The sequence below is a fragment of the Etheostoma spectabile genome, chromosome 8 (assembly GCF_008692095.1).
Source record: "Etheostoma spectabile isolate EspeVRDwgs_2016 chromosome 8, UIUC_Espe_1.0, whole genome shotgun sequence".
NCBI classification, from domain to species: domain Eukaryota; kingdom Metazoa; phylum Chordata; class Actinopteri; order Perciformes; family Percidae; genus Etheostoma; species Etheostoma spectabile.
The window spans coordinates 35,252,765-35,269,350 of NC_045740.1; the positions used below are offsets into that span (position 1 = coordinate 35,252,765).

At 41.8% G+C, this 16,586-nt stretch overlaps 1 protein-coding gene across 1 annotated transcript; it reads right to left on the reverse strand.

Moving 5' to 3' along the window:
- Window positions 1–2,063: 2,063 nt before the first annotated feature.
- Window positions 2,064–14,941, reverse strand: tmem86a (transmembrane protein 86A). The gene is made up of 4 exons (XM_032524379.1): window positions 14,716–14,941; window positions 8,048–8,312; window positions 6,720–7,620; window positions 2,064–4,693 (listed from the first exon to the last, which is right to left on the reverse strand). The coding sequence occupies exons 1-3, from the start codon at window positions 14,734–14,736 to the stop codon at window positions 7,193–7,195; spliced, it is 714 nt and encodes a 237-aa protein (XP_032380270.1). The 5' UTR covers window positions 14,737–14,941; the 3' UTR covers window positions 2,064–4,693; window positions 6,720–7,192.
- Window positions 14,942–16,586: the final 1,645 nt, after the last annotated feature.

The window sequence follows — 16,586 nt, forward strand, 5'->3', positions numbered from 1 at the left end:
TGTCCCCGGTTTTCACTGTGACTGACAGACCCAAAATTGGAATGAATGAAAGAAAACATTGACCAAATGTAGCCGATGGTCGCTCCAGACCAGCTCAGAGCTCAGAGATGTTTTAGAAAGCCGTATTTTAAAATTACAGATTATTTACATGGAGTCTGGTGGGTTTAGCAAACGCAGTTTTATGTTTTAAAAAAGGATCTTAATCTTTAACAGAAAGGTCGACCTCCTTAGGATCAGACCTTCAGGGGGGCTCAGCCCCTAATGAGAACAGCTCTAGGTCTAGTGTCCCCATTTTAAGTTTTACAAAAATAAAAACATGACATGTTTTGGAGGTATATACGCTTCTGATTTTGTCTGAGAAATCTGGTCACCTTGTTCCAACTCCAATATTGAATCACTTTGTGCTCAATTGAGTCCTATAAAGCAGAATAGCAAACAATGCCATTGCAGAGGCATTATTGGAGAAACAGAAAAGCTCCCTTGAACCACGTTTTTCTTAGATTCAGTCTCAGATTCAACAGATGGGGATTGACAACGACAAGAAGCTAACTGCTATCTATGCCCAGCTAGTATTGCTAACTGCAAGCCTTCGCTCTATCAGATCTGATGTGGACAATCTAAAGAAGAGAAAGCAGGTTTGGGGGAGTTGCTGTGGTTTGGGGAAGTTCTTGTAGTTTGGGGAAGTTACTGTAGTTTGCTTTTCCCCAGACTACAGCAACTTCCCAGTTAAGTGGCGCAAAGCGTTCAAACAAACCATGGATTCAGCACGAGTCAAGGGTCCAGATTTTCTCCTGCTCTACCCCGCAACACTGAAGATCAAAGAAGGCACCCAGTACAGAGCTTTCACCTCCGCTAAGGAAGCTGAAGATTGCATGAGGCGGGCTGTGCCCCGTCTTCTTGTTGCCGCAGAGACAGACGATGCCTTGGATTCTATCGAGGAGAACACAGTGGAAGAAGATTGGGATTTAAACAACTGCCTGATGAGCATGGATTCTTGGTTTGTCTTAATCTCTTAATGTGTTCTATTGGATTGCCTTGTCTATATGTTTAGGCACAATGTCCTGCTGCATCGTCCTACAACTTGGGCACTGTTCGTCCAATTTGGTTGAAATAGAGATTTTATACGAGCCTTTGAAGCTGATAGCCCAGTTCGATGTAATGGTTAATTTCAAATTCATTGTGTAGAAACAAAAAGTGTCTTTATACTTTCCCACTGCAGTGTTTTGACTTCCTTCAGGTTGAAGAGGCCTGCCATTGCCTCTGAGTGGTCTGCTGTTTCTGGGACAGTGAGTATGGTCCAGTAAATAGACAGGGAGAAGTAAAGACCCCTCTCCACCCTGACGTCACTGTTCCGGCTCACACAAACTCCTCTTCTATACAGCCACCAGGGTACTGCCAATGTAAGGTTGCCTGGTTCAAATCAATTAAGCACCAAGCGGCACTAGACCGACGTCACTGGTACCTTCCGCCCCCCCCACTGCTGAGCTGCAACACAATAAGGTGGAAGTGGTTTAGGTGAAAAGCCTGAATAGTCAATCGAGGTATTTGACAGACACTAAAAGCTGCTGCACACAAAAGGAACTAAATGCATTTCAGATCACTTTCCCTGACGTTTTTTTCATGTTGCATTTACATGACTCATAGGTACATGATGATGATATGCTAATAGGGTTTTCCAATACATAACTTGAATGAGGCAATATTGTAAAATAACTGTAGTTTTTTACATAGAACATAGAAGACTGGAGTTCTTTGATGGTGTGCGTGCATGCATGCAAAAGCAGACAGAAGGAGAGAAGGCTAGAGAAAGTATTGGTAACAATCTGAATGAGTTTCCACAAAGTTAGAGCCTGTTGAAAGCCCATTTTCCACCTCGGCCAGACAAAAGAGTGCAGCCGTTACTAGAACAGAGCTCTCTGTTGTCCTCCAGTCCTTTCTGAATCTGCCTTAATGGCACTACAGCTTCTGTAGAAACACAAAACACTTGGCAGTTGTACATATCAGCTGACATTTTGAATGTGGTACCTAGTATTCTAGGCAACAAACAAAAAGATCAAAGGTCGAAATATCGAAGTTGCATTGCATTTGCATTTATTTTTCCAATAGATATTCACATTCATAGCAGTTTCACTACAGCAAAGAAACTATTTCATCTCTACCGTCATAAAAGAAAGAAATCGCAAAGTGAAAATCAAGGACGACAAGGTAAAGTATATCATACAATAATAAAAAAAAGAGAAAAAATGTGTACATTAAATTAAGTCAAATGCATTCTAATGGTCCGTCAAAAAATAAAATTAAAAAAATCTACCGTTACTTGTGGAAAACAAATCCAGCTCTTTCCACAGTGACAGGCAAACACAACATTTGGGGGCTGCTTTTCTGCAAATAAAACAGATAACACTTTAAAGATGTATACATAAAAAAGTTTGTAACACTTCGAGAGCAAATAATGCCTTTTAAAGAAAAATGCTGATTTTCTCTCTTCTCTCTTTCTTGTGCGTCAACATCAAAACAGTAGCTTCTGTTGTATCAATAAAAATAGCAATGCAAAGAGTTGAAGGAAAGCATATACATATAGGAGCATATACTATAAAGGATACAGTACACAACAATCCTTTTTGGGGTTTTTTTTACACTGTAGCTACTGATGTTGGGGGACAGTCAGTCGTAGTTCAAAAACTGTGCGTTGACATGGAGGATTCATCTCCACCTGCTTGTCATGTGTGAGGAAAGATACACAAACCTTACAGCTATGTTTTGAATGTAACCTTGCTATTGACAATGGGCACGGCACGATAACAGCAACAGGTTTCATATCAAATATCACAAGATCATCAGCAAAAACAAAGAGAGAGAAAACTTTCAATCAAGGAAAAGTGCTTAGTCAGATGACCAAATGAAAGTGCGGGCCCTCTCTACTACTACAATAGCTACTGGTTCTGGGTGATTACTCACAGCGCACGCCTAACCATACTGGCCCCCCACAGCTCTCTCAGGTCCCTTTTGTCTGCACGCACAAAGCCCAGAACAACAGGGCTGTTGACAGGCTGAGGTGAAGCGATGCGCCTGCTGGCCTGCCATCTGTGGAGACAGGATGGCAGCTAGCTAATGCACCGGATGGAAAAGGAGTCTTCTCCTGTGTGTCATATTTCACCTCCTCGCCTCACAGCTACAGTATTCCTAGGTGGAGAGCCACATGCTCTCCTGCACCAATGTAACCTCTGCCTACTGCAAAACAAAAGGTTGGTTGTTACATGAGAGACAGTTCCACTCAATTAAACTACTCTATTATTCTTTCAGCTTTGGTTATCTGCACTCAAGGCAAGTAAAAATAGAAACAATGGAGGAGATACAGAGTGAGTATTTCAAACTAAATCATCCAGATAGGCATAATAACTGGCAACTTACTCACACAATAGTGGTGGTAGTTGAGTTCTAGCTTAACAGGCTGCCACTCATTTATCACTCTCAGAAAAGCAACTTCACTTTCCAAAGTCACGGAGGTTATCCAAAGTGTGGATTAATCTAACAAATACTTCAAAGTACCTCTTCTGGCATGTTGCCAGTAGGAACACAATGTGGTATACAAAGAAAGAAAGCAGTGTTTACATGAATTGCCCACATAGTAAGGATGAGTAAGACAGCTTGAATCAATTTCCTCAATCCCTGGTGGTCTTACTTCACACTGCACACTAGATAGTCAATCATGCTAACCAGCATCTCTACTCCACTAAACCCTGATTAAAGACAGCATAACGTAGACACATGCATGTCTCTCTGGCCTCTCCGGATGTCTTTCCGCACAAAGGCTTGTTGACAGGACAAGTTCTGCTGCTGAGTTGAATGAGAAGAGGGCTGCCGAGTAGGACGTTGCAGCAATACTGGGAGGAGTAATTAAAACACGAAATGGAAGGCAAGTTAACACACGGACAGACTGAAACACTTCTGACTGACAAAGCAGATATATGGTGCTGACGGGGCAAAATGGGAGAGAGGAACCAACCGGCAAACCGGCGTCAGGAACAGACGCTTGTGCTGACTTTCATTCCTGGTCAAACTGGGACTGTGTGCTACTGTTGCTGTTTAAGAAACCTGTGTCAACACTATGGTCTGCGTTCAGATCTGTCATGATGGCTGATGTGATGCATAAACAAGTTTTGATATGCGTATGTTTTCTTGTGTGTATGTGGGTGTGTTCCCAATAAGCTCCATAAGTCTGTTTTCTTTCCCTATGCCCGTTTGTTTGATATACAGCACATTATAATCATATTAAGGAGAATGTGGAGCTGTCCCTTTGCTGTTTGTTTCCAGGATACAAGCTGCTAGGGGTATTAATCATGATGCCAGTGGGGTATAGTCAAGAGGAGGCTTGTCCACTAGCGGACTTACTATTATGCTAAAATTAGTCTATATCCTTTGCTTTCTACTTCCGGGATTGCACTTGTGCCGCAGAAAACTCCGCCGGATGCACGCATTTTCTGTTTCTTTACTCTGTCTTTTAGTGTTGGCGTTTTTAATCCGGCGAATTAATGAGGACTACTGTTGACTGCTCCTCAGATCTCTGCAGGGTAAATTGCTAAAATTGCTATAAAACATACAGAGGTTGAGTTGGTTCTGACTTGTCACAGGTACACACTCGTTACTCAACAGCCAAGTCAAGGACAACACACACACACACACACACACACATCTCACACATGTGCACACACTGAAAACATGCATTTATGCAGACAAGGAAAAGTGTTAGAGTACACTCCCTCATATTCAGTGAAACACTTCATCCTAGCATAAACCGTTGGGTGAAACAAATGAAAGGTAAAAGGGGGAAATATGTGATAATATCAGCTGACCTGTCTGGGATTTTGCCCTGGTGGATTTTGTGGGCTTAACCCTGATAAATGTCCTGTGACAAAGAATTATTAGGAATAATGGGGAAACTGTTCCCTCACATGACAAGTCAGTTCTCTCATCTCCCTTTTTTTCAGTCAGGCTATCCCAGGATATTGTGTATGCTTATGTGCGTGTTTTATGCTTGCATGTGTCGCTGTGATGGAGTGAATGCCTGATAACAATAACGACACACAGACACACACACAGACACAAACACACACACACACACACAAAAAAGAGTCCAGCCAGTCACATGGTTTCAGGCCAGTGACAGCATGGGGTCGGCTGTTCTAGTCCAGCAATAAGACCCCCGTGGCCTTTTCCTAATAACTAAATCGGCAGGGGTCGTAGGTGTCGAGTGTGTCTGTGCGCGCGTCAACGTTTTCTGAAAAAAAGGGCAGGCAAAATCACTGTAAAACAGCAGGTTGGATGTACAGCGTGTTAGAATGTGTACGGTGGTCTGCTGGGACTGTTTACTGTGTTCTCTTTGTGACAGCAGGACAGCGTCAATAACATTTTAGCAGGAAGAACCGAGCTTCCACAAACAACCTCCACCTCTCAGTTACTATAGCTACAATACACGGTGGTTGTGGCAGTCACGCAACTTAACCCCTGCTTGCCTTTCCATCTTTTTGTCTCGGCCTCCGTCATTCTTACTCTGTACATCTGGTTATGTAATTACATCCTAACTCATTCACCGAAGCGACTGGGTGTGGACTTGTTGAGGATGTTAGTGCAGTACACAAAGGCAGTGTGGTTGTTATAAATTACATGTAAGGGACTACAAATAATAGAGTAGGTTTGGATATGCCCTGACTTTAAAGCGGAACTTTCCCATGGTCTACGACAGTCCAAAAATAATATATAACATATGAACCAAATTCAAAAACTCAAGTGCTAAAACTACAATGAGTGATGTCATCAAGTATAAAGTGTGGAACTGCTGCAAATACAATGAAGATGGTATTCAGTAGATGACACTGAGAGCACCCAGGGGAATATTCTGAGAACAGTACAATAGAATGAAGTTAATTTGGGTATAAAAAAGAAAAACTTCTGTGGGTCCACAAAATCAACCATTCTCTCAGTTCCCCATTCATTGTCTATGGAGCAGCTCCAGATTTATACTTAATGACATTTGAGGCTTACTTCTCTGGTTTAGGTTGGGAGATAACATATTGGAGTTGTTAATTTAGGTGGTGTTTTCCTTTAACAATAGCACCCTTTAAGCTGCAGTAGGCAGTAAGCAAAAAAAAAAAAAAAAAACGCCAGCATTTAACGTAGGGTGAAACCTCTTTGTGCATCTCTTCCCTCTCTGTCTGCATGTGTAGAACAGCCAATAGGAAGTCTCTCTCTCTCTCTCTCTCTCTGTGTGTGTGACTTATGGTTTTCTCAAGCTTAAATACAGAGCCAAGCGGAGGCACAGAAGTCTTGTTTTCTCTCAGACCACTTGAATTACATTATGCCAAAAGGTTATTACGTATATAAAAAAAAATTACCAGTCCTGAGTCATTTTGGAGCTTAACATGCTCTTCAATCAGATCTTAACGATGCAGAGAGCTAGCGTAGTTATACTGCCTACCACAGCGTTAACTCAGGAAAACACAGAGAAAAAGAGAGTAAAAAGCTAATGGGAAAGACAAATCCCTTTTTAACAAGGTCTCGGGCAACAACAAAAAATTACAAAAATAAGATGTGAAAATTGTGTTATTGGACCACATAACATAGATGTGGGGTGGGAGTCAGTGTGGGGACTGTGTGTGATGGGTCTGCGTGGAATGCAAGGTAAGATTGTTAATCATGCCCATAAATGCGCGCGCGCGCACACACACACACACACAATTGCTCTCCCACACACTCCTCGAAGGTCCCCAGTGACATGCTCCCCTTTAAATTAAAACATAACAGTTAAACGTAAAGTAATACTCTCTATATATAGCAGGTTAAAATTACTATGCTTGTCTCCATGGTAACTAGGTTGAGAGACAGCCATTCTAGGATCGGAGGAGGCAGGTAACTGTTGTAAGAGAGGCTGAAGATAATACTGCCATATCTTCGTGGTAAGAAGACGAGTGTGAGACTACCTTACTAGTGGGGTAGTAGGGTGATAGCCATTTGAAGACTGTCGTGAACCAGTTGTCATGCTAACAACGGTGTGTTAGCGTCACACTGAGATGAGGATTGAGGGCTGGGGATATGGCAGTGAGATGTGTCCATGATCACTCAGGGCCGGAAGGGGGGGTAAGGTCTCTGCAACCTTCCCACCCTCGCGGCCGTTCACTGCGGACATTGCGGCACCTCATGTTCTCTTCCTGGCCACCTCCGCGTCCTGGCACTCAACGGCCGACAGCGCTATCAGCATCTGGGCGGCATAGTAGGTGGCCATGATGATGGCACGCGAATGGGGCACGGGGAAGCAGAACTTGTTGACGGCGATGGTCAGGTCGGAGACCATAAAGAGCACGGCACCCAGGCAGGAGCACAGTTTGGTCCAGGTCCACAGGTCGTTGGTCAGCTGCAGGCCCGCGATGGCCCTCCAGCCCATGAAGCCGATCAGAGCGATGTAGACGGCCACCAGGTAGGTGAAGGGGCCAGACAGGTAGGGGTATAGCAGCATGTAGCTCACAGACGACACCGCAGTGATCACCAGGCCAGCAGACACGTTAACAGGCTTCATCCCGAAGGCAGATGAGTAGAGGATGTGGGTGATGGCAAACATCAGAAGGCCTGCAGGATATAATATAATATGTATGTATTATTTAAATATAAATACAATCCTACAGAGTAGCATCCCGTAAAATAAGGCTTGAAGCATAACACCAGATAAAAAAAAAACTTGGTTTGGCCTGTGTTTATATTGGTTATGGTCTCTTTGTAATTGATTTTATTTGATGATTAAAAAAAAACACATTTAGTTATTTTTATAATCTGTTTGTTCAAAACCTCTATGTCCGCTTATTTTTATGTATTTTTTTTATTTTTCCATATTTTTGTGTTTGACCCTTTTTTTTAGCAATGTCTTTTCCAGCTGCAATGATGCTATTACCAAAAGCAACGATGGTCAAAACTACAAAAGTGAGGCTGGAATTGAAGAGAAAAAAAACAATGAGACAATTGTAACAAAGCGACTCGGTGTCGGAGGCTTTCCCTTTACCGTGGACGAAGTAGCCCTGCTCCTGCCAGATGAGAAAGGCATCTCCCAGAGCAGAAAAGATGAGGCCGGCCAAGATCTTGCGGGCATTGGAGTGAGCGCCGAGGAAGCTGAACCCATGTGCCAGTAAAAACACCCAGAGGCAGAAGATGGGTAGACATTTGATAAGTGCGCTGAACCAGGACGGGCTTGAGGTGGGCAGCCACAGCACAAAGTAGACACAGGTTGCCTTAAAGAACGGCACCAGCTTGGGGCCTTCACTCTTGACCTGAAAGCAGATTAAATAGTTCCATTATTAATTTAGTCATAACTGGTTACACTTACATGAGGTGATTCCATTCAATGGGCAATGTGACACTGCTGTCACTCTGCCTTAAACTATATTTATTAAAGAGGCTTTTATCTCTGGGCATTGAGATATATCACAGGATCAAAAACCTCAAAACAGTCAGCACAAAGTGCTTCTTCTTTTTTGTCTTCAGGCTTGATTTGTGTGGTCACTAGTTTACATCACTGTGTCAGACATGCACGTGTTTTGTGGCTGAAGTGAAACAGCAAGTAGAAGGGGAAATGCAAAAGGCTCCACGCTGCTCCTTTGACTCCCTGTAACCTTTTCTTCCCTTTTTTTTGACTCTCTCCCCATCTTGTTTTTGTATCTCCTCTCCTCCTCTGCTTCACCTTCTTCTTCGTATCTCATGTTCTTGAGAACTGTGCAGCACATTCAAGTCTCAATTGCGTCTTTCAAGCTGTGTTACCAGTCCTATTTCTTTCTGTCCAAACACATGAGGCCTAGCAGGGTCACAGAAATACAAAATCAGAGCTAGAAAGAGGTTTCACAACACTTCCAGAATGACCACCCACCTATGGTTCTGAGAATTGCTCTCACTAAACCCACTGCCCCCATTGAATTGAATGGACAGACCAGCGTTTTTTGCCCCACCATGTAACGGCTGTGTGAAAGAATGCATACTCAGTAGAGCTGAGCTGGGAGGATACGAGTAAAGACAGAGAAAGGACGACGAAGACGGGGGTCATAGTGCAACAGGGAAAGGGTTGAAAAGACACAGGCTGCTATTTGATGTCTCGAGTGACTATTTTCCAGTGGCCCTTTTGCTACCCTCTCCACAGACATTCTGTGGTAAAGTGAAATAATTCAAATAAACGATGCTCCAATTGCAATATTCACAAAAGAATAAGTAAGTTGGGCAGACACAAAGAAGCAGGAGGACACATGGTTATCAGGCATTCAGATGACAGTTGGATTTGGGATTGGACAAGTGAGTTGGGGGGAGAGGAGAGAAGGAGAGGAGGTGAGAGAAAACGAGGGGTTACTCTAGTTCATATGGTTCATGCAACCTGGAGGAGGGGTGGAAGGGGGAGGGCCTGATTATACAATTGCTCCATAAAATAGCGGGCCAAATAACCATACAGAATTCAGTCAAAATGTTTGACCTCAAGCCTGCCCTGGTGTAGTGGATTTGATCACCACCGCTGGAAAACAACAGGGATTTGACAAACGAGTTCACACATGGTCACAAGCGTGTTGAGACAAAAAACACAATCTTGGTTGTTATCTAATGTGTTTTAAGCTTCATGTCACGCATCACAGAGGGACCAAAACAGCATTACCCGTACGTCATCTGTGAAATATTGCCAAGTTAACCCTTGTGTCGTCTTCCTGTCGGCCACGCACTTGTTATTCTCCGTCTGTCTTGCCTGTTCAGAAAGCATAAATTAATAATTTAGTACAAAATGTGTCTATGTCTTTTTAGCCAACTTCAATCTAACTTATTAACTGTATAGTTTTTTTTACAACAAGGCTGAGATGAGTATCAAAGTAAGCTGCTATAGCGGCTTTAGTTGTAGTTTTTACTACTTTCTTTTTTACAAATAAATTAGACTTTGCTTTTTGCTTACATATACATTAAAATTGAGACATTATCATGTCTCGTCCAAATGAATCTCCCCACTAAGGCAAAACTAAAGCTAGGTGTATAGTGTGAACTATTGCATTCCTCCTCTCTCCATTATTTACTGTCAATGGCCTTCATAAAACAAATAGATACACAAATAAGGATTAAAGCTAGTCTTATTACAAAAATGTGTGTGTGTCTGTCTATCCCATTATGGTCAAATGGGTGCCAAGCAGAGGAGACTAGCCAATATTATAACTCCGTGTAGCACAGGAGACCAAAAGACACGACATATCGCTGCTGTACTGTCAGCATCATCATTACACAGAGAGATGCTTTTGTATTATTTAACAGTGTACAGAGAAAGAATAGGTTACTTTGCCTGAGAGTGGCAGGCCAAGGCACAATGATAGTTAGGCCGAATGATCCCTGATCACAAACATTATTATTGTGTGTGTGTGTGTGTGTGTGTGTGTGTGTGGGGGGGGGGGATTTCAGAGAGGAAATTGGGAGAAAGATTCCCATAACCTTTGGTCCTATTCATGCTGCGTTTGAGCCATACTTTGCCGTTTCCCTTTTTCACTGTTGTTCATTTTAACTTTTTAAATTTTTTTTTACCATGTTCATTTTAACTTACTGTATCTACACAATAACTAAATGTCTGAGAGAGACAGGATTAAAACAGCACTGAGCGCATGGGGCACACCGATGCCCTAAAATCATACAAAAGCTGCTCTTTCAAATCTTGCAAGTAATGTTTAATTCATTGTATCATTAGTTGGACTAAAATCTCCAACAGTGTTTAACAGTTGAATGTGAACATGAATATTACTGTTTTTGTCAAATAATCACCTACCATCACTGCTGTAATAGCTGATGTTATTGTCTTACAGAAGGCGCCACTGCATGGTGGAATTCACAAACCGCTCAGCAGTGGATATAAAGGTTTCTGTTGAGTTCTCGTTTTGCGACGCGGTTATCGTCTCGGCTGTATCTCACTCCACTCACAGTGTCCCTGCAGGCGTCAGTTTGCCTGCAGGGACACTGAGGGGACATTAGCGACGGCCATGAGCCCTGTGTGACAGACAGCTGTCGCCAGCATAAAACAACAAAACATACTGCTTCGTTTGGGAGGCAAATGAAATGGATCACTGCACTGCAGCTTGCCATCTGAATAATCACATTAAAGATACAGACCGGGGCGGCCATTAGCTAACCCAGTAAGAGTGTTTGCCCCATGTAGGCTGAGTCCTGCAGCAGCCTGGGTTTGAGTCTTACCTGCTGCCCTTTGCTGCATGTCATCCCCCATCTCTCTCTCCCTTTCATGTCTATCTACTGTCTCTACAGAATAGATAAATAAAGGCTGTTTGCAGAAGAGCTGTAGCACATAGTGACTGGCTGCTAACACCTGCCCCGGTCCTCTGTAAAGAATATGGTAAATGAATGGCTGCATTTGCATTGTCACTAACAAGTAGGGCTGGCTATTGTTTGGATGTTTACAATTTCTGATGCCGAACCGGTACTTTTAAAACGATTCCCATTCCTAAACCGATTCTTGAAAAACAAAAGAAAATGACATCAAAGAAAGGCTGTTTTCTACAGTGTTTTTTTCATTGAAAATTGTTTTAATGTAACAATATAGTAATGTTTTAAAGTACTTAAATATATAATAAATATGTCACCGCACACAATTTTTAGCCTATTTTTACAAAAACGTCTTCTACGGAGCCATAACGTGAGCTACAAGGTAATGGCGCCTATAGATTGTCGTGGTTCGGACAAATAGAGTATTTAAAGACTTCAGATATAAAGTTATTTGCTTTCAAAGTGGCGCCAAAATGAATGGCAGTCAATGGGATGCTAACGGCGGGTGAGTGCTTTGCATTAAAATGACGCCATAGGAGCTATGCTTTGTGGACGCCCGCTTACCCGGGTAAGCGGGCGTCCACAAAGCATAGCTCAGCAAAAGTACTGTTTTAAGCTAAATTGATATCAGCCTTAAAATAAATGCTATGCTGTTTATCTTTCTTAAATTTTATAAGTCGAATCATTTTTGAGTGAATAAATCAAGTGACAGCAAACCATGCTACTTCTAACTCAGAACAACCAAAAACAACCAAACGGGAACGTTGTGTAAAGGTACGGCGCAACCGCAGGGGAACGTTACCGTTGGTTGGTTCTCTTAACGTTTAGAGAACGTTATAACCAGGAGGGAACGTTCCCTAAACGTTAGCTTTTGGTTTGGTTCGAACGAACCTTTAGAGAACCAAAAACTAACGTTCTCTAACGTTCCCTAAACGTTCTGTGTTAGTGGGGCCCCTTGGCTTTTGTGTCCGTTTTGAGTCCAAACGGAAAATACGGTATTTTTAAAGTTTACATTTTAGCTAGCTTAGGGTTGACTACAGAGAAAGTGTGATATTGTGAAGTCTGTTTTGGAGCGAAAGAGGGAAAATGTTTCAGTCGATACATGTGGAACCAAAATGAGGAACCAAAATGTGCGTTCTAATGCGGTCTGAATCCTACCGGTTACCCAACCCTACTAACAAGCAGTAGTTTCTTTTGTTGCTGGAATGGCTGCCTTGGCCAAGGTACCAAACAAACAATCTTCTACAAATTTTTTTGAATTACAGAGACGCAATGTTTCTCTGTGTTAAAATACACATCAATTTGCCTTATTTGGTATATGTAGTTCTCCGTATATGGTCATCTAGACCAATGTTTTGCACTTATTTGTTTAAATTAAAAAAATTGGATGCAAAAAAAATAAAATTGCAATGAATATCCTTACATGTTTACAAACGTACACGCTTTTGTACCCGACCATCAGCCACTTGAGCCCAAACTCGTCTTGTAACTGCAGTACGGGGGGGGGGGGGGACGAGCAGCACTAATACTTCTTCACCAACCAACCATAAAGCAAAAAAAGCCCTGCTTTGAAGAGTTGAATACCATCCCGCCAGGGTGAACTTCTATTCAATTTTTCTGGGTCATTCACTAGCCGAGTGTCAGAAACGTGATACACGTAAACATATAAAGTCTTGTGTACACAATTTGGCAGAGGGGAACTGTAACACAAGTATGATCCTGTCAGACACAGCTGGCAGTCGAGTCATATGACAAGTTATTTCTATATAGCGTTACACAACAACACTGCTGTGGGAAGGATCCCTGTTACAGCTGCTTTAACTCCAAGGATAACTCGAGGTCAGTTGCTGATGAGCAGTACAGCACAGCACAATACATGCAGGTGTACTTCCACACAAAAGAAAACTACAAGTTGTATTTTTTAACATCACATTTTTTGCTGAACTATATACAGTTTTTAAAGTGAGTTATACTTAGTGCAGTGAAATCATTTTGGGACAAGGGACAATAGTCACAACTCAACAATGTGTATTTAGAAAAGCCAAAAAGCAAAGTGAAGTGACCTTTAGCAGGTCCAAAGTCCCCATTAGTTGTGGTCATTGTTCTGCGTGGCTGACTCTAGATAATCTGTAAAGGACAAAAGTTGATAAATTCGCTTAAGAGCACTCCACCAAAACTCTGTTCACCAGATGTCATGGAGCGTGGCAGTCTTCATAAAAACCTAGTTTTAAAATCAGAAATAAAAACGCCTAAATATGGCTGATGTTAAGGTAGATGTACTAAGGCCAATTTAAAAGCAAAAGGATGGTGGTTAATTGGCTTTAGCTTGCAATGGTCATTTCTCGATGATCAAAAAGTCAATGTCATTGGTGTGTCCTGCTATACACCTTTCAACAGTGTTTTGACCCTGCATGACTCCCTTGCACTATAACACTGGGGTCAAGGCTTTATGGTTTACAGTTAAGCACCTGCACAGCATCATCATCATCATCATCACTAAGGCAACCAGTTTGCATGGCTAGCATTCCTCCACACACACTCCTCTCACTGCACTCACACAGGCTACATGTCGGGTTTACTACAGGCCAAGTTGGCCCCTGCAAGTGGGGTAAAATTTCATAGCTGCTCTGTCAAAGTAATAGGATGCTAGGGCCCGTTAAATTATGGAAGTAGGTCACTTTTTCGTCAAAATGGCAAATGTCCTGCCTGTGTAGCAAAGGGATATGAAAAACAATAGAGTATATGTAGGCTACATGCATATCTACAGTAAAGGAGATGAGAGGAAAAGTAGCCAAAGCAGATCACTGCTCGGCGCATGCGCTCCCGGAGGATATGGAAAGAGGGGGGGAAAAAAGACAAAAAAGGTCGTCACATGACAGGTTTTCGTTTTTGTCAGGGGCTATTTTTGGAAAATTTGTGGAAACGTCTGTCTTTCCTGCTTGGGTAATATCGTGACACGGAAACAGCGTGAACTCTCGCTGCCTAAACGTGTCAAGGAAACGGCTACGCTGAACAAAAGTTCCTGCTTCACACATTCAAAGCCACATAGTGAATAACGAGGCATTAAGTCGCTGACTAGCCTAAAACCTGGGTGTCCATGGGCACCTGGCTGAACATTTTCAATTTAGCGAACACAACGTTACATCCTTATTTACTGCTAATTCTCTCCTATGCGCTGGCCTTCGAATACAAAGTATGACATGCTATGAATAATAACGCAGATAAAACCGTGAGTTAGCTAGCAACTCGAGGCAGTCGATAATGAACATACATTATTGATAGAAACATTAAGAATTGGCTTAGTCAAGTGGTGTTATCATTTAGCTAAACTCGCTACCGCTCCTGTTTAGTGTGGGAAAAAAATACCAATGCTGGTTTGAAGCAGATACTCACTACTGTTACCGGAGAAACCATTTCTCCCTCGGTGGTGTCCGCGCCGGTGACAAAGGGCTTTAATATCAAATCTGGCTCGTGTCCTCTTGTTTAAGTTGCACTGTATGTGGGATGCCGATTGTTTTGTTCTCGCTCTGGGTGGGCGGTCCGACAACCAGTAGGAGGTGAGAAACCAGCGGTTAAGTGGGCAGGGCTTTCTGTGTTGACTAATAGGAGCAGAGAGTGCTCGTAAAGGGGGCGGGTCCAGACGTGAGGGGCGCCCGGATAGGAGGAGTCGGTTTTCTGTTTACATATCGGAGCAGATGGCCTTTATTTACATTTTACAGCAATGGAGCTCGTTGGTCACATCAGTTAGGGGCTTATTATTGATTGTGCACCAATACTCCTTTGTTAATGGGGCATACTAGGTGTTAGAAGCTTGGTAAACATCTCTATGAAATCAAAATGTTGCTCTAATAAAATACATTGAGTGCTGATCGCATCCAAAAATGCATTGCTCATACATTGCTATCAATGCAGTGCTGATCTTCTGTCTGATTTCCCTTCAGTTTGAGCTCTCCACTGATCTTGCCTCAGATCAGTCGTTAGCAAACGTTTTCCATTAAATCTGAAAGATAATAAGAATTCATAAGAATGCTCTTCAGTTTGGTTTAAGTGGTATGAGTGCAGTGAATTAAATGGAATTGTGAGCCTAAATTATTGTCAGTGTAACCCTGTGGTAACTACAGCCTAACATACAATTTTCCTTTTTTCCACATTCTCTCTCTCTCTCTAACTGTATCTTAGCTCATTTTTTACGTTGCTGCTATATTTAAAATGAATGTGTCTTGATTTGTTATCACATTTTACATGAACAGAGACCATGAGTTATTAAGAATTGCTAAATTTTATTCCGATGTCTTTATTAAATATTGGCATCTATGAATATATATCCTTTTTGATATTATGTAGGGCACAAAAAATGATTGTTTCTGTGGCTCCAGAACTGGGCAAACGGACCCATGTGTGGAAAAAACTGCCTTGAATTGTGGGAAACAATCAGTGGTGAAAAGTAGCTTCTCAAAATCAATTATATGTTGCTGTAGACTCTACTTTACTTGAGTATTTCATGTTTATGCAACTTTAAACGTCTACACATTTCAGTTATACATACGTACTTAACAATTTCCCAAAAAAAGACATTCTGCATAATCATTGCTTTTACTTATAGTCAATTATGATAGACTGTCTTTGAAAATGTGTCTGCACTGTCGTCTGCACCTTACACTGCAAGTTTAATTTTGAATGTGTTACTTGTCAATAGGCTACTTACAGTATGGTAGTGCTGCGTACTTTTACTTCAGTAAAAGGTCTACAGTAAATACTTTTACTACTAGAAACCATGTAGCTGTAAAAGTTCTAGCATGTTGTACCTAACTGACTCAAAATAACATATACATGTTAATTTGATAAAGCATATCCCATATATGTGTATGCATGTATGTATATATATGTGTGCATGTATGTAAGTGTATGTATATGTATATATGTGTACAAATGTATAATATTATTAATATTATTTCCTGTTCTTTTTTTTCCCGATTTGGGGGTTTACGAGGTGAAAGTTTTGCCCTTTGTTATGTCTCTATACTGTTGGTGTACTGACATGTTTGTATGCATTGCATGTATAAAACTGAAAATAAAATATGTATAAAAAAAGAAAGAAAAGATAAAGCATATCCATAATGGTAGCGACCTCTTGTGGTCTAGGTCTAGGCCATTATACAGTCTATGGGTGAATGAACACCAAGTTTATACCATTCATGTATTTGTGAGGAACAATGCATGTAAGTGTTGTGGTGAACCATGGAAACTGATATACACACAATATT

Bases quoted from the DNA above. Each gene is read 5' to 3' on its own strand.
- tmem86a (XM_032524379.1), bottom strand. From the start codon at position 14,736: ATGGTTTCTCCGGTAACAGTA. The intron at 8,313-14,715 runs GTGAGTATCTGC...ATCTGCTTTCAG, and splicing joins TGGTTTCTCCGGTAACAGTA to GTCAAGAGTGAAGGCCCCAA. The intron at 7,621-8,047 runs GTAAAGGGAAAG...TATATCCTGCAG, and splicing joins GCAGGGCTACTTCGTCCACG to GCCTTCTGATGTTTGCCATC.